The 26,752-nt window shown below is 43.2% G+C and overlaps 1 protein-coding gene across 6 annotated transcripts in view; it reads right to left on the bottom strand.

Moving 5' to 3' along the window:
* The window catches only part of MLH1 (mutL homolog 1), a 48,439-nt gene that overhangs the window by 16,299 nt on the left and 5,388 nt on the right, over positions 1-26,752 (bottom strand). For all 6 annotated transcript variants that reach the window (XM_041734271.1, XM_041734275.1, XM_041734273.1 and 3 more), the window contains exons 4-13: positions 24,412-24,485; positions 22,800-22,872; positions 21,377-21,468; positions 19,707-19,749; positions 19,479-19,567; positions 17,382-17,494; positions 15,068-15,161; positions 14,002-14,155; positions 6,949-7,322; positions 5,152-5,300 (exon numbers count right to left, since the gene is read on the bottom strand). In XM_041734271.1, the coding sequence (XP_041590205.1) occupies positions 5,152-5,300; positions 6,949-7,322; positions 14,002-14,155; positions 15,068-15,161; positions 17,382-17,494; positions 19,479-19,567; positions 19,707-19,749; positions 21,377-21,468; positions 22,800-22,872; positions 24,412-24,485 (1,255 nt within the window). The remainder of the gene's footprint in view (positions 1-5,151; positions 5,301-6,948; positions 7,323-14,001; positions 14,156-15,067; positions 15,162-17,381; positions 17,495-19,478; positions 19,568-19,706; positions 19,750-21,376; positions 21,469-22,799; positions 22,873-24,411; positions 24,486-26,752) is intronic.

The following is a 26,752-nucleotide window of genomic DNA, read 5'->3' as shown; positions in this document are numbered from 1 at the left end:
GCCTTTAATTATGCCAGAATTAGAAAGCATCTCGTAAATAAGATTTAAAAAGCCAATCTGTAAAGAACAATTCATAAAATCTGCCTATGTTAAATCTAAGAATTTCTGTTCATGAAATGAGTATTTGTTTAAAAAAAGAAGAAAATGGGTAAGTCCTAAACTGGGGGAAGATGTTTTCATGTAACTAATATGGAACATATCTAGAATATATAAAGAACTCCTCAAATCAGTTTGAAAAGACCAAAAACCCAACAGAAAAATGGGCAAAAAACTAGAAGAGACACTTAACAGAAGGAGAAATATCCTTAAATTTACAGTAACCAGGGAGAAGCAAATAAAACCACCATCAGTTACTATGTCACAAACATTAAACTGGTAAAAAAGAATCTGTCAAGATCAAACTCTAGAGAGGAAGGAGAACAAATGCAACTTCTGTATCCTGTTGGTGGGACCAACAATGTGTGTACATTTATCTGACCCCTTTGAAAACCAGTTTATCATTGTATGACCAACCCAGTAGCAGCTCTCCTGAGTATATGCCTACAGCCAAGCTTCCCAATATACACCAGACTCTCTGACTCCCTCAGGGCCAGGAGCAGGCCAGGGCATGAGGGGGTGGGGATGAGGCAGCATGAGCCCAAACATCCTTCAACAGCAGAATGAACAAACATGCAGTCACTGTCACCAAACGGAATTGATTACACAGAAAAAGCAAACCAGAGCTGTATACAGTAAGATGGATGGATCCTAGGAACATAATAATGTGTGTGATATCTATTTATCTATGTATCTATATATATCTATATATATATTAAAAAAAGCCCATACAGTATGATTCCTTTATGTAAAATTTAAAGCTTGCAAACTAAACACATTTTCTAGGGCTACAATATGGGTGCTAAAATGTATTAAAAAGAAAAGAAATAATAATGACAAAATTTAAGATAGTGGTTACCTCTAAGGGAGAAGGAAGGGTACAGGTTAGGGAAGAGTACCCAAGAGCTTCAAAGGTGATGAAACCCACAATGCTCTATCTCTTAAACAAGTGTTCATGTTTTTTCTCATGTGGATCCTATGTATATATCCTATAAATTTGATTTTTTATTTACCAATACATTGTGTGTACATATGTATGTAATTAAAAATACCACCACCATAAAGAGGGGTAGGGGAAGAGGGTTTGGAGACCACAGGGAAGGGTCTGGGGACAGCAATAAGCCTGTATACCACATTTTCACTGTACTTTTTTTAGCTTGGCCACCACTCTGTCCCCCCAACCCCAAATAAAAAGAGGCTTATTTTCTTCATTTTTAGAATGAAGTGTTCCCCTCTGTTCCCACTGGAAACTCAATGTCTCTACAGGATGTACTGTGTAGGCGGAAAATGATTATTTTAAAAGCTGGAGAACATCAAATAATCTTGAATAATGAGGCACTGGAGAAAAGAGAAAGCAGTATAATCCACTAAAAAAAGTGTCAGAGAGTTTTCCATACAGATTTTTCATGGAACCCTCTGACGCATCCTAGCTACCAAGGTGCAGCTTTGCCAGCCTGGGCAGGGAAGGGAGGAGGCATCTGCTGGCCCTGCATAAGGCTTCCAGAGTTGCTCTTTCATTCAGGCAGGACTTTTCTTCCCTCGGCTTCATGAGGCTACTTGGGCCTCTTCACGATCTCTTATCAGGACCTCAAGGACCTCTATTTCATTCCTCCTCTAAATATCTTCACAGCATTAGAAGTCTGTGGGCATTTCCCTGCCATTGTGCCAGCAGCAAAATGGAACAAGATCCTTCCATGCTTGAAAGCCAAACCACACATCTGAGTTCTCAGTGGAGGCCCTGGGTCTCAGCCTGTTTTTCTAAGAACTGGCAAGTAAGGCCAAACCCGAAGGAAGCACAACCAGTCCCTGAGTTCTTAATACCATGTGCAGAGCAGAAGCTCGGCACCCTACTGGACCGCCTTACAGAAGTCCCATGTGCATAGCCTCTGGCTGTTGTCTCACAGGATCCAGAAGCCCCCCCAAGGCATGTCTCACCCTGGGCTTCCAGGGTGAGAAGTGGCTTCCACCTCTGTTACAGAATATCTTTCATTTTACCTTTTGTGGGCAGCCAGTTACTTACTAACACTCCCCACAACACTGTGCTATCCTATATGGCAGGGGTCAAGGCTCATTCACCTCACTTTCTGCCTCAGGGCTTGCACCGTGCCTTTTGTGCAGAGAACATACTTGACAAATGTTTGCCAAGCTGATTTCACGTGCCAAAAGAAATGATCACCTGGGGACAAGCCATACAAAAGTATGAACACTGAGACCCAGGACTGTTCTCCAAAGACCAAGGAAATAGAATTGTTGGGTGAAATATTAAACACATTCACATTCAAATGACAGCAAAAACACATTACAACAGTCCTTGTCCTCATTAATTAATAGATCAAAACTATGGAACTAGCAAGTAGATTCAGTCATTACTAATTTGAGATGAGCCTAATTCCATGAACAACTGACTGGGTACTGGGCAAAAATTAACCTCACTGGTTGACTGAAAGTGACCACTGGGGAGGGGGAGATCCAGCAGACTCCAGAGACTGACTTAGTGTTCAACTCTGACATCCTTCAGAACAAAGATTCACCTCCCAGGCTCCTCCTCTCAACCATTTACACACTGCCTCAGGACATACGTTCTGCATGCACCTGCCGGGCGGGGCCCTCTGTGGATGCCAGGGGTGAAGTGGTGGGCGTGACAGACACGATCCCCACGCAGACAATACATGATCAAATCATCACACAAAGAAGCACAACCAAGAATTCTGGCACAAGGAGAGCATCCCTGACCTCCTGTAGGGGAGCAGCTGCATTGTTGGTCTGTTAAGGCAAGTGGCCTACTTCACCAAATCTGAGCTCCAGGGAAATCCCTATACTGCATTCCCCTCGAGGACCAGGGGCCCTGGGTGTAAATCACACACCAGCGGGCAGGACCCAAGGTAGAGGTCCCCCCACCTGCAACAGAGGCCTGACCTTATGAAGCACACACATGGTAATCAGGTGCTTATCACAAGGGCCCAGTAGAGGCTATAGCAGTGCTGTCATGTGGGAGGGTAGGAAAATAGTGCCCCCAAAAGGTGAATGAATTTCCGACAGGCTAGGGAATGGTGCAGCTAGCAGGAGCTCCCACAGAGCCCTTCCAGCTCACTCCATTTGCATGTGACAGACAGTGCTCCTTCTGTGAGACCCTACACTGGCACATCTGAAACACTGGCTTCAGTTGGCATGATCAAATCGCAAGGTGCACCCGCCCACACAGGCAGCTGGTTTGCTTAGCATCTGAATCCTGGGCCAGCCACCTCGTGTGCAGGCCTTGCCAGTTACCACCTGCCCTCAATGAGGTGTGTCCCCAGGTCAGTTTCTGATTGTGATATTCCAACTCATCTGTCCTCTTTTGTCCTCTCCATTTTCCACTCCATGTCCTCACTTCAAAACAGGTAACAGCAGTGCTCTGCCTCTCTCACAAGATGATTCTAGAATTACATGAGACAATGTGTACAAATACACAATTTGGGAACATTTAGATTCATCATCTGAGCCTCAGCAATGGGCTCCAAACCTTATCAAACTTGACACAGATTAGCTTTACACTGCACTGAAAACTGTGCAACTAGTCAGAAATTTTTCAAAATGCTAACTTTAAATAGCCTGCTTTACATAAGGGATACAAACCCTTAAGGAGGACTCAGTAAATTCCAAAGCTGAGGGAAGCTATCAATTGAATCTACTGTGAGTGAGCCTGCTAAATAAATCAAGGAACAGCCCACTTCTCTTGCATTATTTAAAATGGTTTTAAAAGCTCCCAGCTTGAAAGCCAATAAACAGAAGAGCAACCGGAGCAAATCTTCATGGAAACAAAAATCAGAGGCCACTGGGCAGCTCCTTCAACAACTGGCAAGACCCTGGTCACAGGAAGCTTTTATTCTGCCCACATGCAGACACCTACGGCTCTGCCCACATGCGGACAAAGAATGGTCCAGAGTGCTGAGAGAAGAGAAAACAAACAAGGAAAGGTAAACTGAGGCCTTGCTGAATGAACTCATCCAAACAAGAGGAGATGGTACAGAGAAAAATGTAAGGTGCCACTGAGCCACAGCAGTGCTTCAGAGGGTGGAGGATTAGTGTGAAAAGTGCTACCCTGCTCCTGGCCACTCGGGACTTTACAAGCTAATCCAAATCGTCATATTTTAAGACACAGCATTAAAACACAACTATTTTACTAAGGAAATGTGTTACAGGTGAAACACAGCAAGGCCATGACTAAGCTACGTAGACACACGCAGAGCAGCTATCTGGAGCCTGGAGTTGTGCCGTCTATACCTGGAGCATGACTGCTGGACTCACCCGGGGCAGATGGTTCTTGGGCCAGGTTGATGTTCTACTCCTCAATCCCTGCTCAGTTTGTGCCTGGGACACGACTGGCCCCATTTAATTCCTAAAACCATGTTCTTAGCGAGTTTTGAAGTAACAGGGACCAAAACCCAGCTCTACTTCAGTATTCTGAAAAGCTATTTCTGAGGAAGGTGATCCTGATTTATGACTTTGACTTTGGGATATAAAAATATCTACTGACTTCTTATGCAGTAATAGCGGTTTCACTTATATTTTACCTCTAACCAGCACAATCATTTTCAAGGGTAAAACTAATCCCATTTTACAGATGAGGAAAAACCGAGGCACAGCAACGTTGTTACAAGTTTAAGGTCACACAGCGGAAATGGTAGTGCCAGGATAATCCACTCGAGGCCCTCCAAAGCCTGTGTGCTCTCGAAAGAGCACACCCCACTAGGCCACAAATCAGAATCTTGTGGGACATCACACATTTTAAGATAAAAAACAAACTGAAGATTATTTAAATGAATGCTTTACTCCAGCTAACTAGGGTTTAGTGAGAATACTGATTAATTATAATTAAAACCAGAGACTACTTTTTCCCTTCCTAGTTGAAAATCGCCTTTTGGTTGCTGTTGCTGCTGCTGTAGGTGAGAAGAGGGAGGTGTGCTCGGCACGCTGCAGTGGCCACCCTACCATCTACATTTCCTGCATTATCCTAAAACTCCATATAAGCAGTCCAGCCCTCTGGGGCCCTGACAGACCGCAGCATTTACATACTCTCATGTCCCCGCTCGTTAATTTCTTCCTGGAGGCTCAGAACACTGGTGAGGTTGATGATCCTCCGTCGAGGGGTACATGCTGCTGTCATGTCCTTTCGGGAATCATCTTCCACCATTTCTACATCAGAGCTTTCCCGAGGCCTCTTTCTGCAATGAAGATAAGGAGCCCACAGATCATGACGATCCTTTAAAATTGTTTTTTTTTTAAGTCATCCAAATTTTGTGTGTTGCATTTTGAACAGGGAAGAGCTTCTCATGCTGACTCTGCATGTTTGGGGCGGGGTCCTTGTGCAGGCGGCAGACTAGCAAGATCAATCTGTTCTCTGGCACACTGCATAGCCAAGGATCCTGAGTCCCCGCTGCCGCAGCCAGCCACTGTGCACAGCAAGACACCAGAGTCACTCGCCTGTGGAGCTGCAGGGCCTTGGGCATATGTGCCCACCTTGCTGAGTCTCACCCGTTCAGTACCCCCCTCAGACTGTGACAGCGCCAGCTCCAGGCAGCCATGCACCAGACAGGCAAGGTGATGGTCCTCACCATGCTCACTTTCTAGCTGGGGAGTCAGACAGCCACAGAAAAAGATCATTTGAAGTGGAAGAAAAAGCTAAGAAGAAAAGTAAACAAGGTAACAGGATGATGAGGCAGTGAGAGGGCCTCGGATAAGAGGCGACACTGAGTGGAGGCCTGAGCAACAAGAAGGCAGAGTCTTCCTAGACCCAGAACATAGGGACAGCAAAGGAGGGAAGCTCAGGCAGTTGGCGTCAGCCACAAAACAGTGTGGCCAGAGTGGGCCTCAGGAGAGGAAAAGTGGGGGACCAAATGGGAGGAAGGGTGGGTGCACCTAATAAATGCAAAGGGAAGCATTGGTTTTCAGCTAAGGAGTGATACATTCTCATTTCTGGTTGCAGAGATTTCTTTTGACTGCTGTGTGGTAAAGAGCTGGTGGTGTTACTTCCCCTGGTGACACATAACCCTGCCCTGCAGAGTGGCTAAGAGCATGAAATGGGATAATGTATGTAAAGTATCCAGCACATTGTGGGTTACCCACAAGTGGCAGCACCCTTTCTTACTCCCTGGAAACATCCCAACAAGTCGTCTTGCTAGACTGGCTTGGCAACGAGGAAACTGGAGTCAAGTAACTCGTCCCACTCCTCCGAATTCCAGCGGCACTCAGCACCAGGGTTTCAGTGGCAGGCCGCTACACAGATGCTCGCCTACAGCAGGCGTCTTCATCCTGAGCCTGCTGGGGAAGGAGCGTCTGCCTGGGGCCTGGGCTCGGCGATGTGCCCAAGGAGTCTGAGGAGCATGTGAAGCACGTCCTGGGAGCACAGGGGAAGGACAGCTGCTATTGCCATCAGCCCTTTTCCCACTCTTACCACCAGCCCGTGGGCTTCAGGGTCTTCATAATTTGAACGGAGAAAATGCATTTTTCCTGAGAGGAGTAGAAGCAGCTTTGAGTGGAATAAGGAGAATCTTCTGGATATTTTAGGGTTCTTTCTAGCCACCTCTGCTATTGAGACTTTATCAAAATCCAGGAACTAAAAATAAAGGATAAATCTTATTCTTTTTTCTGGTGTGTGTTTAATTCATACTTGGAGCCATGGACATTTAAGATATCTCAAAGGCCACTAAGTGGGGGCTGCTCAAGCCATGATCAAAGGCAGAGAGTATCTCATTGGAGGCAGAGAGTGGGTCAGGCAGAGAGAAGCTGCAGGTGGTTCATGCCCAGTCAAGACAGAAGGTAGTTTCAGGAAGAAATAGCAGAGACAAGCTACACTCCTCCCAAAGTCCATACCTGGGGTTGCCTGGGCTGGAAGGGGGCCCTTTCTTCTCTGATGTTTCCGAAGTCCCCTCTGTTGCCTCCTCCTCCATGCCCTGATTTGTGGCAGCCACTTGATCAGGCTCTGGGAGTTCAAACATTTCCTCATCTTGCTGCCCAGTCCTGCCACTGGAAACATCGGTCCTGTCTTCCGGGACAACAGCCTGCAGCTGACTGGACAGAGCCTTGCTCATGGGCTGCAGAAAGGCATCGAGCTTCTGTTCTCGTGAATCTGTGCGGACCATCTGGTGGGCATAGACCTTGTCGCCACTTCCAGTAGATGAGGGGGTCACACCCGTTGTGGATTTAACCACCTCTCCAGAGGGGCCAGCAAGACCTGGTAGTAAAGTCTGTGTCAAAAAAGAAAGTAGTGGGTTAAAAAACTTTTTTAAATAAATGTTTTCTAGCCGCTGTGATTTTTCAAGCTCAATGGCATTTATGTAACATATGACTCATTTATGTTTGATATTGAACCCTTTCTACATTCTGTCCTATACGTTTCAATGAAGTAGAATCAATCTGAAAAAAACAAAACAAAACAAAACAAAAAACCCACACACACAAAAAAGGAGACAGTGGCATGATTCAGAATATGAAGTAAATATGTCTAGGGGTTCCAGGGGTTCCTGACTGGCTCAGTCAGTAGAGCATGCAACTCTTGATCTGGGGTTTTAAGTTCGAGCCCCAAGTTGGGTGTAGAGTTGGGTTAAAAAAAATAAAATTTTTAAAGAAAAAAAAAAAAGAAGACGTCCAGGTCCCAAAGTAAAGAAGAACTAGAGAGCTAGGAGCAGGTATAATCATTATAGAAGTATTATAGAAGTAATTCAGACCAACACTTGAATTTTTAAAAGATACACCAGTAAAAATATAAAAATTCAGCAAAATGCTCATAATTTTTAAAATTCATTTGAAATAGGGAATATTAATGTGAAGTTCTCATATTTTTGCCTGGAGAGATTTTCATTTTTTTATTATGGTAAAATATACATTCAATTTATTATTTAACCATTTTTAAGTGTACAACTCTGTGGCATTAAGTACATCACATCATTGTGTGACCATCACCACCATCTAACTCTAGTTTTCACCCTCACAGCCTGAAACTTTGTACCCATGAAACAGTAACTCACCATTCTCCCTCCCTACCAGCTCCTGGCAGCTACTCTTTTGTCTCTTTTTAAAGATACATATTTCCTAGCTCTGTCCACTGGAAAGGCTGAAAGCCAATGACCATCCAGCAGCAATAAGGACCCTCTGATCCAAAACTATAATCTCTAAACATCATCCCCACTAAAACAAACCAGAGTTCCTTGGAGAAATGGCCAATTCCAGGACTTGGGAATGGGAAAGTACAGAGTGAGCATACAATATCTTTTCTTGTCAGAAATAAAGAAACCATCAAAGACTAATAGAATTGGGTCAAAAGGACAAGAGCACCAGTTTGAAGGGGATTTTGTTGGTCTGAGATGGGGTAATTTGAGGAACCAAAAGAAAAATGACTATAAAATTAAACGATATTGCTTTGTTAATAGCTATGTTAAAATATCAAGGGAAAAGAAAAAAATAGGGAGAGACAAAGAGAAAGAAAGAGGACAAAGTCATTAAACATCATTGGAGGGGCACCTGGGTGGCTCCGTGGTTGAGTGTCTGCCTTGGGCTCAAGTTGTGATCCTGGGGTCCTGGGACTGAGTCCCACATCGGGCTCCCCACAGGGAGGACTGCTTCTCCCTCTGCCTATGTCTCCGCCTCTCTCTCTGTGTTTCTCATGAATGAATGAATGAATGAATGAATGAATAAATAAATAAAATCTTAAAAAAAAAAAAAAATCACTGGAGATCACCAGGACATGAATTCATTCCTTTGCAAACTGATAATTAAAGGGGCAGAACTCAGCATTTACTCTTACTTTCTACTATGAACTGTGTTTTAGGATAACTAAAAAGCTCTAACAAATGAGGGAAAGTTACTGTATACAGAAGAATTACAGTTAGTTAAAACACAGAAAATAATAAAATCATAATCTTGAAATCCTCGTGAAATAAGTGATACAGGTAATGGTCATCAATGAATGGTGAAATCATTAAACTAAATATTCCTGGGGAACTTGAGGAAGAAGAAACAGGCGGTCACCAGCTGAACCCACTGAGGAGTCTTATCACCAAAATGACATAACAAGTCAGGATGCGCCTCCTGCTGGGGTGTGGCAGAAAATACAAGACATCATCTATCAAGAATTCTCATACAGAAATTATTTTTCAAATCTGAATGTAATCATGCCGGTTTATAGGAATTCCTAGTTTACAGGAAATGTGGAGGAATAGAACAAGTTCAATGACACTAATGATAAGTAATCAGTCAAACAGAGATGTGCATTATTCTACAGAAAGCCTTCAGAATAAGCCAATAGGAAAAACAACAAAAATATACAGGGACTTCTCTGGTTTCAAAGAGACTCAAGAGAGATTTAAAAGACAACAATAAATTATAGAGAGTGGAACTTAACTGGATATGGATTTGAATAAAATTACTTTATAAAAGGATCATTTTTGGACAATGGGGACATTTGAATATGGACTAGAAATTAAATATTACTGAGTTTTATTATGTATAAAAAAGGACATTGTGATTATATAAGGGAAAATATTTTAATAATTTATTTTTAAAAAAGTTTTACATACTTATTCACGAGAGATACAGAGAGAGAGACAGACCAGGCAGAGGGAGAAGCAGGCTCCCTGCAGGGAGCCCGATGTGGGACTTGATCCCAGGACCCCAGGATCATGACCTGAGCCAAAGGCAGATGCTCTACCACTGAGCCACCCAGGTGCCCCAGGAAAAAATATTTAAAAACACATAATAAAATACTAGGGAAAAGAGTAAATCCCTGAAATGTGCTTTAAAATATTCTTTTCCCTTGGGGCACCTGGGTGGCACAGTTGGTTAAGCATCTGACTCTTGGTTTCAGCTCAGGTCATGATCTCAGGGTTGTGAGATTGAGCCCCACATCAGGTTCCATGCTCAGTGCAGAGTCCACTTAAAGTCTCTCTCCCTCCCCCTGCTTCTTCTGTGTGCTCTCTCACTCTCTCTAAAATAAATAAATATTAAAAAAAAAAATACTCTTTCCCCCACCACCAAATGAGAAAGGGAAAGAGAAAACAAATATGGCAAAACGAGGATGGTTGTTGAAGCTGAGCGACAGGTACATGGATTATTTGTGTAATATCTACTCTTATGTGTACTTAGGAATATTCAATAATGAGCTAAGTAATAACAAGTTAAATAAGGTAGCAACTCTGCTCAAAAAAGGAAAAACGTTCCTTCATAGACAACATAAACACCCTTGTAGCGTACATAGGCAAATGAAGTGAATATAGTTGACCTTAGAACAAAGTAGATCTGAACACTGTGGGTCCACTCACATGCTGATTTTTTTATAGTGCAGGGCTGTAAATGTATTTTCTTTTCCTTATGATTTTCTTAATAACATTTTTCTAGCTTACTTATTGTAAAAATACTTTATATAACACATATGCAAAATATGCATTAATCGACTGTTTATGTTGTCAAAAAAGCTTCTGGTCAACAGTGGATTAACAGGAATTAAACTTTTTGAAGAGACAGATTTTTGACTGCCCAGGGGTCAGAGCTCCAACCCCCATGCTGTTAAAGAGTCCACTGTTTTGTTTCATTTGGCTATGCAATGGCCAAACTAGCAGAAATTAACCTAACTACTTGCAGTAATTTTAAAGTGCAGAAAAGTGAAACATTTTGTCCAATATGATGGAGATGCAACAAAACCCAAGAGCTCCCAGGCTTCCTAATTTCCATACCAAATGGTTTTCACTACAAACCAGGGCTGTGCTGTACACCCTGGGCAATGCTGTGCAAGGCGTAGCTGGAGAGTAGGAGAGAAGGTATTCTGATGCCCCCAGAGGAATTTGGACCCCACCACCCACAACAATGTGCCAAGGTTTTTGCAGCTTTACCAACACAGGCAGGCTGTCAGATCCAGAAATCCACTTTCCTCCTGAAGACACACTGGTCAGTAATATGCAGAATTCTATAGGAAAAAACTACTATTTATTCAAGCTAACTAAATGAATCTGACTCATGCAAAATAAGACAAGGAGGAAGACAAGATGTTCTTTCCCCAGTGTAGCCAGGACCTCTGGCAAACGTCTTTCTTTTGACCTCAGCTAGGACAGAGCAAGGGACAACCACTCGGGCCCAGACAACATACTCCTCATTTTCATCTCATTCTTTGAGCCTGTCTTCCTGCTCCCTGCCAGCCAAACCCTTTCCACGTCCTGGCAATTCCAGATCTTCCACTGTCTGTGAGTGGAGCTACTTCCTCTGCCCAGACCCCTCACTGCTTCTCCCAAATAACTGCAGGCCTCCACTGTGCCCCTCTGCAATCCTCTCCCTTTGCAACCACAGGATTGTTCAGAAAATGCACACTGGATCTCGTCAATTCCCATTGAGCCAAAGCAGAAACTCCTTAACACACTGACCAAAACGTCTACCACCAGGGACCTCTACAGCCTCCTATCTCCAGGGTCAGCTCCCCAGCAGGCCCACACTCAGATCTCCCCCCGGGCTGCACATGACAACACCTGGGAAAATTGTAAAACTACTGGTACTCCCTCTTATGCCCCACCTGAGACTGACTTCTTGGTCTGGAGAAGGCCCAGGCAAGAGTGCTTTTCCCAGGGAATTCTGATGGCAGCCAGGGTGATATTGGATCCACCACATGGAACTTTCAGACCCTCATGCACACGTCCTCTGACCTCCCCCAACCCCTCAGGCATTTTCCTCACCAATTCCTCAGCCACAAATCCTGTTTCCATGCCTCGTGCCCTTTGCCCATCTCATTTCTACCCAGCCCTGGGGTCCCAGCCTCTGCGTCCCTTCCCTCCCTTCCCTGATTACTCCTTACACCCTCCCAAGTCCCTCTTTTCTTTTTCTTTTTTTTTTTTTTTTAAGATTTTATTTATCTATTTGGTAGTAAGCAAGAGCACATGCAGGGCGGGTGGCAGGCAGAAGGAGGGGAGAGAAGCAGTTTCCCCACTGAGTGGAGGAGTCCGATGCGGGGCTCCATGCCAGGACCCTGGGATCATGAACTGAGCCAAAGGCAGATGCTCAACCAACTGAGCCACCCAGGAGTCCCCAGAGTCCCTCTTTTCCTCTCTCTCATGGGATATATTCTCCAGGAGACCAGCAGGGCCTCCATGAAGGCAGTAACCAGCAGTGGTGTGTTCCCAGGCAGTCAAGAGCCACTTGCCCACACAGGACTCTCAGAGCATGTTTACAAGGGAGACAGAAGATGAGATGCAGCAACAAGTATAAACCAACTACCAGGGATCCCTGGGTGGCGCAGCGGGTTTGGCGCCTGCCTTTGGCCCAGGGCGCGATCCTGGAGACCCAGGATCGAATCCCACGTCAGGCTCCCGGTGCATGGAGCCTGCTTCTCCCTCTGCCTGTGTCTCTGCCTCTCTCTCTCTCTCTCACTGTGTGCCTATCATAAATAAATAAAAATTAAAAAAAAAAAAAAATTTTTAAACCAACTACCAGTGACTGAACACTCTATGTATCACACATTGCTGAGAGCTGTAACCACCATGTCAGGTCCAGCTCCCCTACAGCGCATGTGTCCTCATTTCAACAACAGCACTAAAGGATGTGCATACCTATTACCTATACAAGACATAGGGCTCATGTGGCATCAGGGGCCCACCACCCTGTGCCCAGGGAGAACTTCCTTCTGCCCACCTGCCACATATGCCCTTCAGATGGCATCAGTAGCAGCATGAGTATACTCATTACCCAACCCTCTGCTTGGGCTCCAGGAATGGTGGAGCTGCCCTAACTGCATTTACTCTCACTGCTTACTGCCCATGCCACCTCCCAGGTAGGTGCGTTCTGTGAAGTTTCCTAAGGGAAGCATTCACTGGCTTGGTAAATCAAAGCAGGCTCACAGAAGCCTACTCTCTCTGCTTGCAGGACCTGGTGCAACTAATGGGGAAATGTTTCTGTTTTTCTTTCTTATTTTTTAGAGTAGAAGAGAAAGGCGGGGCGGGGCACAGATTGAGAGAGAGAGAGAGAGAGAGAGAGAGAGAATCTTCAACAGGCTCCCCACCCAGTGTAGAGCCTGACATGGGGCTCAATCCCACAACCCTGAGATCATGATCTTAGCTGAAATCCAGCCAGATGCTTAACTGACCAAGCCACCCAGGCGCATACTCCTCCCTCTTTTTGGGAGGGAGGCAGGTGGGAATGTTTCCGTTTCTGTAGTTCTGGGGTTTGTGGTGCTTCTGAACACACCCTCACCCTGTGCAGCCTAGAATCCCATCATGTCAGAACTGGGATGGGACACTGGAGATCGTATTATCCACACATCTATTTTATAGATGGGAAAACTGAGGCCCCAGAAAGCTGGGAGTAGTAGCTCAGAATCATAAGCACTTAGAACCTGGGGAATTCTAATAAGGGGAATGGTGCCAGGCCCTGCATTAGACACTTCACCTACTGCTTATAACCACGTTCAGATGTGAGGGTGACCAGTTTGGTCCTCACTGAGGGAGACCAGGGAAGGTTAATAGTCACATGGCGCTAACCCAGGCCTGTCTGAAACTAAAGGTCCTGCTCCTCCCACTGTCCCCCTACCTCTTATGGACCTGGCCCCCTCCACTCTGCCCTGTAAGTGTGGGATCAGCCTCCTCCTGAATACTCTCAGGGAAAAAGAGTACATGGGAGAGGTGCCCTATGCTGTTTCAGACAGCTTGCTTTTCTGAGAAGTCAGCCTAAGGTTCTAGACAGAGACTGAATCATGACCAGGCCCAGGGATAACATAATACTTTCACAGTCAGGTTCAAAAAAGGAGATGTTACTAAAGAAAAACTATCCTGGTAATCCTTGGAAAGACAGTCCTAAAGCAACAAGCCAAAATCTGGGCTCTCATGTCAGATGGGCCTCATTTTCAGGCAGTGGGTGAAAGCACCAGAACAAGAGCTGGACGAAGAGCGCCCTCACCTGGGTGAAGTACATCCTGGAGGAGTTGGATCCCAAGAGCTTGCTCTCGATGTGCTGCTGCACCCGCTCCAGGATGCTGTCCTCGTGCAGGAAGTGAACTTCGTGCTTCGTGGGATGTACATTGACATCCACGTTCTGGGGGCTGATCTCTAAACTGGCAGGGATAAAAGTAAGCAATTACGTCTTACATTGGGTGGTGGGGAATGGGGAAGACAACTCTCATACGATATACACGGTGACCAGCAGGCTTGGGAAAGAAAGACAACACAGTGGTCGAACCTCAGGGTCAAGTCTGAGCGACCTGGATTCTGAAGCTGTGCAGCCTTGAGGCAGTGACAGCACCCCTCTTTGCCCCAGTCTCCTTGTCTATAAAGGGGACATAACAAATGGTGGGGCTGAAATTCACACAGAGCACTCTGCGCATACTTGGTACATTGTACATCAGTTGTTACCATCATTCCAGAACTCATGGTATTTCTTACTATGTGACCTGGGGCAAGTCACTTAACACCTCTGGATCTGTAACACCTCTCATCTGTAACCATGAACTTGTCCCTTACTTACTTGTCAGTATTGAGGATCAAAGCAAGAATGCATGTGAGAAAATGCTCTATCATCAAAATGTAATAAAAAAAAGTCAGTTTAGAGGCCGTGCCAGCTATCACCTTATTGCCTCAGCTCCATATCCATCTTTCATTGCTTGCTCTGTGCCCACAATGTGAATCCCTGTCAGTACAAGGCACTGGAGGGCCTGTTGAGGAGGAAGGAGTTTCTCTGCCAGGTAGGGTGAAGTTTCTGGTTGGTTCAGGGACAAGATCCATTATTCACCTTTGCTTCACTAACACGGTGGCTGGCACATGGGAGGCCTTCAGTCAGACTCTCCTGCATGAGTAAATGAAGGAAAACTGTTCCCTTCACCTGTGAGAAAGGACAGAACATCCTTTTGCCAATGGTGGATGGGATTCACTCTGATGGAGCTATTAGCAAGACCATCTCTTTCAAAGAGGGCAGCTGGACAGAATTTACTCCTTGTGAGTCTTGGGTGAGGAGCCGGGGGCTGCATTACCTGAGGTACAGGAAAGGGTGTGTGTTCTTGGGCAAATATGCTGCATATACTGTTTCAATGGCTTTTCTTAAGGAAGTTGACTCTACCAGACGATCTAGAAAATAAAAGGTGAGTAACCAGCTCAAAACTATCCTGACAGGAGAGGTACGAGGTACACATTCATACCATGCCATGAAATCACTCAGGAAAAACACTTCTAGAGTGACATCTGCAGCAGACCCCAGGGAAGAGAGGCCTTCCATGTGTTGCTACTCATCAGCAACTCACCCCGGTCTTCGGGCTCTCTCCTCTCAGTCAAGTCACAGAAACAAGGGAAGACAGTTAAGTTCTACCTCCCTGCTGCCCCTCCCTCAATCTGCCTGGGAGACTACCTTTGCCCTTGTTGGGCACAGCAGGCAGCATCCATCAGCTCTCAGACTTTTCCTGCTGCACATATGTACTGGCTGCCTAGCACATATGCCACGGGCTGGGAGACAATACATTGGTGACTACATGAACTCCAGTTCCAAGTGGTAAACCACACGAGAGATGTGTGCTAAGTAGTGGGGGGATGAGGCAACCAACTCTGCCCAGGGCAGGTGGGGTGGGGTCCAACAGTGGGGTATCCCAACTGAGTTATGAATGTAAGAAACAGTTTTCTAGGCATTTCAGGCAGTACAAATATCTGAATGTATGTTTAAGGTGATTTAGGAAATGACACAGAGTTGAAGGGGATGGAAAACACTAAAAGCTGGGAGAGGTAAGACAAAAATCAGAGGAAAATGTATTTTCTGAAAACATAGTCCTCCTTTCTCCCCAGACAGATGACCTGTTGGTGATCTATTCTCCTGGGCTGGTGTAACCAAGGATATGTCCCATGGTTTTATTTCCAATAGGAAGAGAGACTGTGATCTTATCAATGAGGAGACCATTATTTTCTGAGTCCTCACCGACTCCGAAGCCCCTCAACAAAGTTGCTATATATGGTAACATATGCCCTGAGCACACAGGCCTTGAGCAGGTGTGGGCACCTGACAAGGGGATGGCCAGAGCCCTTCTGCTGTGATTTCTGGACTGGAGACATGCCGAAACAATGTTCCTTTTTCCACTGCCTGAGTGAGAGCACATGGCATGGAGATAACTAGATGATCCCTCTAAGAGTCTGACCTCTCTGCTACAGGGAACTTGGTATGGTGACCAGACTAGCTAACGCTGATGCAGGACTCACCAGCAGCATGGACATGGGCCCCCCACATGGCACTTACACTGATTTCTGCTTGTCTATTCTGTAGCCAACAGATGTGTCACAAAGCAGTGTTCTTCATGGTTAGAAAAACAAATGAAAAACATTTCTAAGCCTTGATTAAAGCAAGCTTTATTATAGATTAGGCTAAAGTCTTTCTTAATGAAGTAGGAAAAAACCATACTAATATAGACTAGTTTAACAGAATGTGTCTATATTGACTCCCTCTTCCCTGCTTCTATATGGCTTTGAAAACTGCTGTAAAACATATATAATCTGGGACACTTCTAGATGGTTATTATTATAAATGGAACAGGGGAATACACAATTTTCAACAGTAAGCAAACAAAACTATACAAAGAGTTGTTTTGAATAATAAAGGTAAAGGATATATATGATAAAAATGTAAGCACTGAACAAATGGTAAGATACAGGATGCATTTCTGGCTGGGAAATTAAAAACTGAATCAGATCCATTTGTGGCTTCCCGTCACAGTCTCTCAAAACCATATAACATGCAATTAAGTAAAAAGAAACAGAATGCAAAATAGTATTTACTCAACAAGTAGCAATCATGTAAACAATATGCCCGCAGAGAGATAAAGACCGGAGAGGAATCTGACAAAAATTCAAATCCATTTAGTTAATTTCCTCCCTGATTTCCAGTACCACTCATTATACCATAAATAACCCATTTTTTAAAAAGAAAAATCCCAAGGGGTTAATATTCCGTTTCTTTACTGATGACAGTGACAGTGCCTAAACCCAAGGTACCCCCTCCCTGTGTCCTGCTGTGCAGTTCAAAGCCTGGCCTGATGTAAGGCTCTGATGCCAGCAGGGGAGGAAGCTGGTCAGGCTCACAGATGCTCTCTTCCAGAGGCAACAAGCACACACTGCAATAGTCAGCCAGCAATGAGCACAAATCAGAGGGCTGAGTAGATTTAGGCTAGAAATTATAAATGCTTCCTAACCAAGCTACACTTCAGCATGAGGGTTTCCTGCATGTAATCAAACCTATGGATTCGGAATTTTTCCACAGGCCCATAAAATTCCCTGTGGACAGACTTCCCCATATGGTTATTTTTCACTTACGGTTGATGAAGAGTAAGAAGATGCACTTCTTCACTGAGTAATTTGCATTGGATATGTAGCCATTCATTTTGAAGGCTAGGGTTTTATCCTCACACCCAACTTCTATCAGTTCTCTGGTTGAAAAAGAAAAATTTTGAAGGTCTTGAAAATAATGGAAAATTCAAACAGTATAAAGAAGGAAAGTTGGAAAAATCAGGGTTCCTTCATAAACTAATAGTGCCAAATAAGGACTCCCGAGACTGGCTTTGTTGAGGTCCTCTGGGCCCACCCACCTATCCATCCATCTGTCTGTCCCTCTATCTACCCACCTACTCACCTCATCACTGTTCTCAAGTACTTTCGTTCTGTGCCAAGCACTGCTCTGACTACTGGGACATAATGACAAGTCCAAGCTCTGAGACCTTATTTTGCTGAGACCTTTATGGATCTTAGTAAACCCCAAAGATGAAATTCCAGAAGGGCTCATTTCTACTGAATCTCTTACTATATGAACAGCACCACACTGGGGCTCTAGTGTGGTGTCCTCAGGGCTGTGTTTATGCGGAGGTGAGGTTAATGGATGAAAGGCAGTCCTCATATAAGCCACACTCACCTCTGCCTGAGGATCTTCACAAGTGCTGAACCTCTGCCTGGAAAGCTCCTACTGATAGCTAGTTAATTCCTCCTTATCCCTCCTATGTCTGGGCTTACTCCTTCAAAGAACTTTCTCTGACTATCCCTTCTCCCTGACCCTGAGAGATTCTCCCGTTGTGCCTTATATTTTTCCTTTGAGACACCTAGCACAATCACTAATGAATGGCATAATAATTACTTCATGTGTCTTTCCAACTGGATATGAGTCCTCTGAGGGCAAGAAGCATTTCTGCTTTATGCCCTACTATATTTCTCAGCACAGCACCTAGCAAACAGTAGGCATTCATAAAGCATTTGCTGAATGTACAGTAAAAGCTGTCAAGTAATAATGTGTACTCTGAGTCTCTGAGAAGAAAATACAGCTTGTGGTGTTTCTCACACACAATACACCAGCAAAGCCTTTCTTCTCAAAACTGTCTCAAGAGACTGGTGTTCTGGAAATATCCTTTGGGAACTGCTGCTCTGGGCAATTTCTAATCTCTTATTGTCCCTAGGAATTTCATAACGACTAGTTCTGAGTCTTTAAAGAATAAAGAAAGCTCGTACAGTTTTCCTTGTACAATAGTGTGCTCTCCCTGTTCTGGGAACACAGTTTGAAAAACTTCATTAACAATTAATAAAGAAAAGGGTAACTAAAAGCAAATGGACTGTTCCCTAGTCAGGAACTTGGTTCTGCTGAAAGAAATGAGTAAATTGCCCTCTGAAGTAGAAAACTGGGCTCTAGGACTACTGCTGCTTCTAAGATTTTTGGGAAAAGTGAAGCCAAGGGCTGCCTTCTCCATCTGCATGTACCCTGCATCCACACCATCACGCCATGCCTGGCACAGGGAGAGCCCTTAGTATTTTCCCCTTCAGATTATGACATGGGCACTTTGGGCTCTACGGAGTCCTGAGATTGAGCCAGTGCTCGGTGGTAGAAATTGTGGCTTTCGCTTGCATGAGGAGTGCTGTCAGGAGTCTATACTGCAAGTTCCCCAATGCTTCCCTTGATGATGAAGATTTGGTAACAACTTGCCACCAGATGGGAAGTCCTTAAGGGCAGGAACAGTTTATTTGTCTTTGCATCCTTAACTTCTGGCACAAAGCCAGGTATGGGAGGCAGTGAAAAAATGCCAAACAATAACAAGTGAAATCCCAATGTGCTGATAAGGGAAATATCAGGAAAAGAGGGAGCACTGGAAGATGAAAGAATCCTACTACACTGTCAATATTTTGAAATCAGAGACTAGAGAGAACACAATGATTTACAGCCAGAGCATTTGGGGGATAACATGCATCCAGGAAGTGTGGGTTCCCTGAAAACAGGACTCCATGAACAAATCTGAAGCACAGAAATAAGCCCGTGTATCTCACTAAAGCAAACTCTTAAGGCAGGTGCTACCTTGGCAGATTCCAAAATAATGTGATAAATGATAAACCAAGACATGGAATGCAGATTTTTCAAAATATCAATTATCAACATACCGGCTGACAGCATTTCCAAAGATGGAGCGAATATTGTCCACCGTTGTGGCATTGGGCAGTGTCCTAACATCAGCTACGGTCTCGCCTTGCTGATGAACAGAGCAGAAAATACAACTTACTGTCTCAGTTGTGAAGGAAACATCCTCAACTTAGTTCTTCAGGTGAAGTATTAAAAAAAAAAATCCCTTTTTCTAATATATAACCATCCCTTATAAACCAACCACTTACTTTTTTAACTGAGAAACTAATGCCTGAATTGTGTATTGAATACCTGGCAAAGAAAAGACAAGAAAATCGTCAGCAGAGTGGCCAAATGCACAATATAAGGCAGATTTCCCTACCGGTTAAATAAATCCGTAGGGTTAAGTGATTTAAACGGAGATACATACAGTCAAGAATATCTCCATATATGTTTTACCCAGAGACTTCATGGAGATAACAATGCTAAATGTGGCAGAATCAAACAAAAAACAGTTTTTTTCCTTTTATAGGGTTCTGACTACACTCAAGGATATTTCAATATAATCTCCTCCTTGCCCACAGTTTTACTTTCACAAACCCATCAGGTCCACATTGCATCTTGAGAACCTTGCCTTTACAACTCCTGAACTCTTTCATTCTCTCCCAGAGCCCCTCAAGATAACCCCTCCCCTCACCCGCTTCTTTCTCAGTCCCAGGCTGTTCCAGCATCTTCCAGTCTTTTCTGTTGCCTATTATTTACTGATTACTCCTCCCTCCATAAGCTCCATGAACTGAAGGACTGTCTTGCAAAATGCATTCATGCAGCTGACAATAAAGAATTCACTTGACCACACCTAGATCCAAAACAGCCAACTAGAACTCCTTTATTTCCAGGAGATAATTAACATTGATGCTGATTTATACAACTCCAGGGAAAAGCAAAGAAATTTGATGTATAAGTCTGTTCCATTTTATTAGGAGCAAATGTTGTACTCATTTTGGAGTTATCAGAAATACTGAAAAAAGGTTAACAGATTTCTGCTACAATTCAAGGATGTGCAGGCTTAGAGAGCCCATGTCAGATCCACCAACACCAGCAGGTGAAGTCAGTCTACGGTAGACATAATTTTCACCTGCCCTGAACCCTTTCTCCTTCTTTTAACAGCCCCTAGTCTTTCTTTGGGAAACGACCTCATCCCCATTCCACCTGATATACTCTTAGACTGCCAACCAAGGAATCTCCCCATAGACAGGGGCACTTGACGAGGGGACCCAAGCCATGCCAATCTGATGTACTCTCCCAGGAAACAGACCCTTGAGTAGTCAGAAAAGAATGAAAACAACTGTACCAGGGCCACTATCAAATCCCCGAAGCCAGCCTGGTTTCTATCCTCCCCAGGAACCAGCCACTAACACTTCTTGCCACTTGGTGAGTCACTCTTAGCCTTCCAATAAATTTCTTTTGGACTCAAGTTGGCTAGAGTCCATCTGTTTTGCTTTCTACCAAAGAACCCTCAACGAAGAGACCAAGTGCTCCCTCCTGGAGAGATCAAAGCCCAGAACCAGTGACTAAACCTTGACCAGAAACCATCTGTAGGCTAGAACACAATGTACTATTTTCCACCTAGCTCACCAACTGTTCTCAATTTTTTTTTTAAGATTTTATTTATTTATTCATTAGAGACACACAGAGAGAGAGAGAGAGAGAGAGAGAGAGAGAGAGAGAGGCAGAGACACAGGCAGAGGGAGAAGCAGGCTCCATGCAGGGAGCCCGACTTGGGATTCGATCCCAGGTTTCCAGGATCAAGCCCTGGGCTGAAGGCAGTATTAAACCACTAAGCCACCTGGGTTGCCCAACTGTTCTCAATTTATAAGCACCGGCACACGTTCCTTCAGTGAGAGATCTCAAAAAATGACTCCCGGATTTTGGAGTGTACCTGCCAACAACTTCCAAAATTTTCCCATACTCTTCACTTGGATTTTTTAAAGCTTTCCTCCTCGTGGATATGTTGTAAAAAAGGTCCTCCACCTGAAAATATAGATTTTTTTCTTGTAAATTCACAGAAATGCATGGAAATAAAGACTCAAGCTGTCTACCTAAAGCTGGCTAGCAGAGAATCCAACTATACTTACCAATGGTATAGTTCTAAGCATTAGGGGAAGGGGCAAGAGATAAGTCAGCTTTAACAAACAAAGGAAATAAAGTATATTTTTTCTGCTTCCATATTCATTCATTGATTCCTCAAATAGGTACTGGGGGCTATCTCTGGGTCAGGCTCTTTGCTTTGTGCTGAGAATACAAAGACAAATAAAGCAAAGCCTTACCCAGGATAGTGAATGAATCAATGGGACAAACACAAATTTACAAATAATTACACTATCACATGGCATCCAAACATACTTTTTAAAAGATTTGAGAGAATGAGCATGAGAAAGAGAGAGCACACATGCCCAAAGGAGCACTAGCGGTAGTGGGGAGGTGGGAGGCAGGAGAGAGAAGCAGGCTCCCAGCTAAGCAGGGAGTCTGACGTGGAGCTCGATCCCAGGACCTGGGATCATGCCCTAAGTTGAAGGCAGATGCTAAACCTACAAAGCCACCCAGATGCCCTTAAACAGATTTTTCAAACTAAGAATAATTAGAAAATTTGAGATCATTTGGGCTTTTTGGAAATCACACTGTGGTCACCCTATATACATGATCTGTCTTAACATGCATTTAGAAGCATATTTTCATTTCTGCTTCCTGCCTGCCTTACTTACCAAGGCTAGGGCTTAGAGCCTTCAGGGAAATGTCTGTGAGATAGGGTTGGAGGTGGAGCGGTGGGACACAAAAGATGATAGTGGGGTACTTTAGGGGATTACACAACGAGAAAAGACAGAATGTGGCACCACACTAGACTCTCTCTGATTAATAATGATACAACCATATTACTGAAACACCCTCAGAGAGGCGAATATTCTTTATTCTACTTGAGAGATGGGAAAAGTGAGGTTAAGGGCCAGTAAACAACTTGCCTCCGGACACACAACCACTGAGTGGCAAGGCTGAGACTCTAACTCATGTCTTCTGGAGCCAAGTTTAAGGTTCCTTCAATGCCAACTACTTTGCCACTGATTTCTGCCATTCTACTAAAATAATCTCCCAGCCTGTCAAAACAGATGGAGGGAGCACACAGGCTACCATGTCACAAAAGCCAATTATCAGTCCTCCTGTTGGGAGAGCAGTATCTTGCTGTTTCTATTAACTAGCAAAAATTCATTTTATTATTACTTTGAAAACTCAGAGACAATTTTATTCTTCATTTCAATATTCACACAAAGCTCTTTCCAAAAACTCATACTCCCCTGAACCATTCTTACCGTGATTTGGGTCCCCTGATTGCCTGCACACGGTTTAGGAGGAGCTTTCAGCTTTCCATCCGAATAAGTTGCTCTTAACAGAAAATATAAGAGATTATTAACATCCAATAGAAGTGGAATATCTATCCAAAGAGTAAAAAGTGAATTATATCAACAATAGATTAAAGTATAGCCATGCTATCTACTGTCTTAATTGCTGTTTTCTTCTTTTTCTCTTATTTCATTATCATTCCAATTGGATACCAAAAAAAACAAAAAACAAAAAACCTATACTTCTAGAAAATGTTTTTTTAGTTCCTGAGTTTTGAGCTACAAAGAAATAGCTTTGCCACTGCCTAAGGTGATGGTAAAATTTTTTCAATAATCCTGTAATCCTCTGGTGGGGCTACCACTTGACAGGCCCGCAGAGGCCCTGGTAATAAAGGCCTTAGAGAACTCTTAATCTTAATCTTAATCACTTTTCCCTAAAGTGCAAAACACTGTGCTAAATGATCTAGAGAAGCAACTATTCAGCCTGGGGGCGGGGAAAGGGGTGAAAGCATCACAGAACAGATGATAATTCATCTGGGCTTTAGGGAGGAAGAGTTTCAGGGACCATCTAGGAAAAGAAAACATAGAAGCACAGAAGCTTTGGAACACCTGGCAGCTGGGAATTTGTGGAGAGCAGAGGCTAGAAAGGTGGACAGAGAGCACAGTGGGAGTGTGCTATTTAGGGTTGACTCTGGATTTCATATCACCATGGAAGGGAAGCCACTGGAGCTCCCAAGCAGGAGCATAATATAATCCCAGTAGTAAAGAAACAGAATTTGTGTCCCAGACTATTTAGGAAGACATTAATCCTCAAGTATCTCCCTGTTTTGTGAAAAAGGAATTCTGATCATATCAGCACACCCAGATCCTAGGGCAAGTATAATTCATAGAGTCAAACTCCTCCAGCAACAGTGCTGTATACTCTAGAATGCTCCCTTTTCCATTAGGTATTTGGAGTTATTTTCTATATTAATTTATGAACAATCTGTATGATTAAAAATTATTTTAAGGTACTCCTAAATTAGGTACTCCTACCTGTCCTCCACTAGTAAATGGCCAGTGCTTATAAAAACCAAGGTGTAACTATGATTCCTCAAATCCTGTTTTTGTTCTGTTCCAAGGCTGTCAGCCTTTGAAAGCTGTGCCAGTGGCCACCCATGGGAGGGGAAGCCAGCACAGGCACACACGTGTGGCAGGGAGCCAGGGGCTCACAAGCTAGCTAAGGTACCATGAGCCTCTATCACCCCAGCAACAATCCTGTAATCAGACAAAGTGATACACTATTACAGCACACAAGGGCAGAATAACATCCGCATTTACCACCTACTTAGAATACATCTGGGTAATAGAGCTTATAAGCACTTATATGTCACATCTTATCTGTTAAGAATCCATGAGTAAGATTATTATCTAATAATCATCCCTGTGCATTATCAACTGGTCCATAGAGAAAGAAAACTTATCCAAGATCTTGGTCAAAAAAGATGACACTGGTGTTTAGAAAAGGTTAGAAAGGTTTTGAAATTTAGGCATAAAGCATGTTTCAGGATGAATACATGAATGAAAGCAGACTGCACCATACCTGTATGCACATTTTGCCTCAGCTGTTTTGGTTGTAATAGTAACATGCGCCACATGGCTGATGCTAGCCAAAGCCTAGGAGGAAAAGAAAATTGGAATTAAAGAAAAACTCACTGCTGGGTCACCCACTGTCAACTCATTAAAGAGAAGGGTGATCTAAATTACCCCTTCCATTTTGTATTAACAAATGGCAATAATGGGTATTTTGCTCACTTACTTTCATGATGTTAAAAAAAAAAAAAAAAGGATATCAAATTGAATTTGTAGCATATTACCAGAACAAGGGGAAAATACATATTAGAAAAAGTGTAAAAGGAAACACCAGAGCATTTTAAAAATTTATTTTAAATCCAGTATTATTGGGGTTTCTGGGTGGCTCAGTTGGTTAAGTATCCAACTCTTGATATTGGTTCAGGTCATGGTCTCGTGATCTTGACCTTGTGAGATCGAGCCCCACATCGGGCTCTGTGCAGAGTCTGCTTAAGGATTCTTTCCCTCTCCTTCTCCCTCTGTTCCCATGTGCATGCGTACACATGCTCTATCTCTCAAAAATAAATGAATAAATAAATCTTAAAAAAAGAAAAAAATAAATCCAGTATAGTTAACATACACTATTACATTAATTTCAGATGTGTAATTCAGTGATTCAATTCTGTAAGTTACTCAGTGCTCATCACAATAAGTGCACTCTTAAGCCTCCTCACCTATTTCACCATCACCCCCAACCCCTCCCCTCTGGTAACTATCAGTTTGTTTTCTATGGTTAAGAGTCAGCTGTCTGGTTTATCTCTTAAATTCCACATATGAGTGAAATCATATAGTATGTGTCTTTCTTTGACTTATTTCACTTAGCATAATACACTCTAGCTCTATCCGTGTCATTGTAAAGAAATGCACCAGACTATAAATGTGTTAGCATCAAAGGTGTTCAAGCAGCAGAAATATAGGCATGCTTAATATTATTTTCAATGATTTGCCTTCCAAGAGTTTGGAAACTTGCCTTCAGAAATGGGGGCACTCCAAATACATAATGTTGCACACTATTACACAAAACTGTTTTCTGCAAGCACTTAGAGGTTTAGAAATGTAAATTTAAATTTTTTTTTATTTTCTAAAGATTTTATTCATTCATTCATAAGAGACAGAGAGAGAGAGAGAGAGAGAGACAGAGACACAGGCAGAGGGAGAAGCAGGCTCCATGCAGGGAGCCAAACGCGGGACTTGATCCTGGGACTCCAGGATCACGCCCTGGGCCGTAGGCAGGCGCTAAACCGCTGAGCCACCCAGGGATCCCCAATTTAAAATTATCTAATTAAGACAAAACAAATTTTTAAAAATGACCATTTCCCCACCGTGTAACCAAGACTGGTTTCCTAGCCCACTGGAATCTGTTCCTCCTTTCACAAGAAGGACATTACAGAATATAAAAATGCAACCAGGCACTGTGATAGGGGATGTGTGACAGCAACTCAAAAGACAGTGAACACAGCCTGTGGCAGATTCAGTTCATTAATAAGGAGCATGGCTTAGGCTCAGAGAGTACCAGGTCCTAGCTGGATTTCCCTAGTTAATGTGACTGAGCTAATTTTCATCATTAAAAATGTAAATGATCTTGAGACCTGGGTGAGAAGGACATTAAATAGATACAATATAAAAAAAATAAATAAATACATAATAAAATAAAATAAATATATACAGTACATACTCCATCCCAGAACCCGGAGATCATGATGTTTAACCAAGTCAGATGCTTAATAGACTGAGCCACCCAGTGCCCTACAGATGTTATTTCTATAAATTTACCCCAATTTGTAATTGAACAAAACATTGTATATGAATATATGAAAATTCACCAAGAAAATGGCAAAAACATAAATGTTCAACAGGAAATAATTTAAATAAACCATAGTACAATAATAAAATAGGTTAAAACATAACTATTAAAAATTACATAGAACTATATATATGCTGAATGAAAAAATACCAAGAGTATGTCATAAAATTATAAGATCCTATTTTAGTCTTAAAATGTTTTTATCTACTCTTTATTTGTATATTCCTCTGATGCATCACATAATTTCATTCACAAATATTTCCATATATATCTTAAAAGATAAGAATTCCTCCAAAAAATATCATTTTTCATTCTAAGAAAATCAACAATTTCTTCCTCTTTTTTTTTTAAAAGATTCTATTTATTTATTTGAGAGAGAGAGAGCATGAGCATGAGAGAGCACAAGCAGTAGAGAGGGAGGAGGACACCAAAAGAGCAGAGAGCCCAACTTGGGGCTCTAGATCATGACCTGAGCTGAAGATAGCCACTTAACCTACTGAGCCACCCA

Source organism: Vulpes lagopus, chromosome 19 (genome assembly GCF_018345385.1).
Source record: "Vulpes lagopus strain Blue_001 chromosome 19, ASM1834538v1, whole genome shotgun sequence".
NCBI classification, from domain to species: Eukaryota; Metazoa; Chordata; class Mammalia; order Carnivora; family Canidae; genus Vulpes; species Vulpes lagopus.
This window is presented reverse-complemented; position numbering and strand designations above follow the sequence as displayed.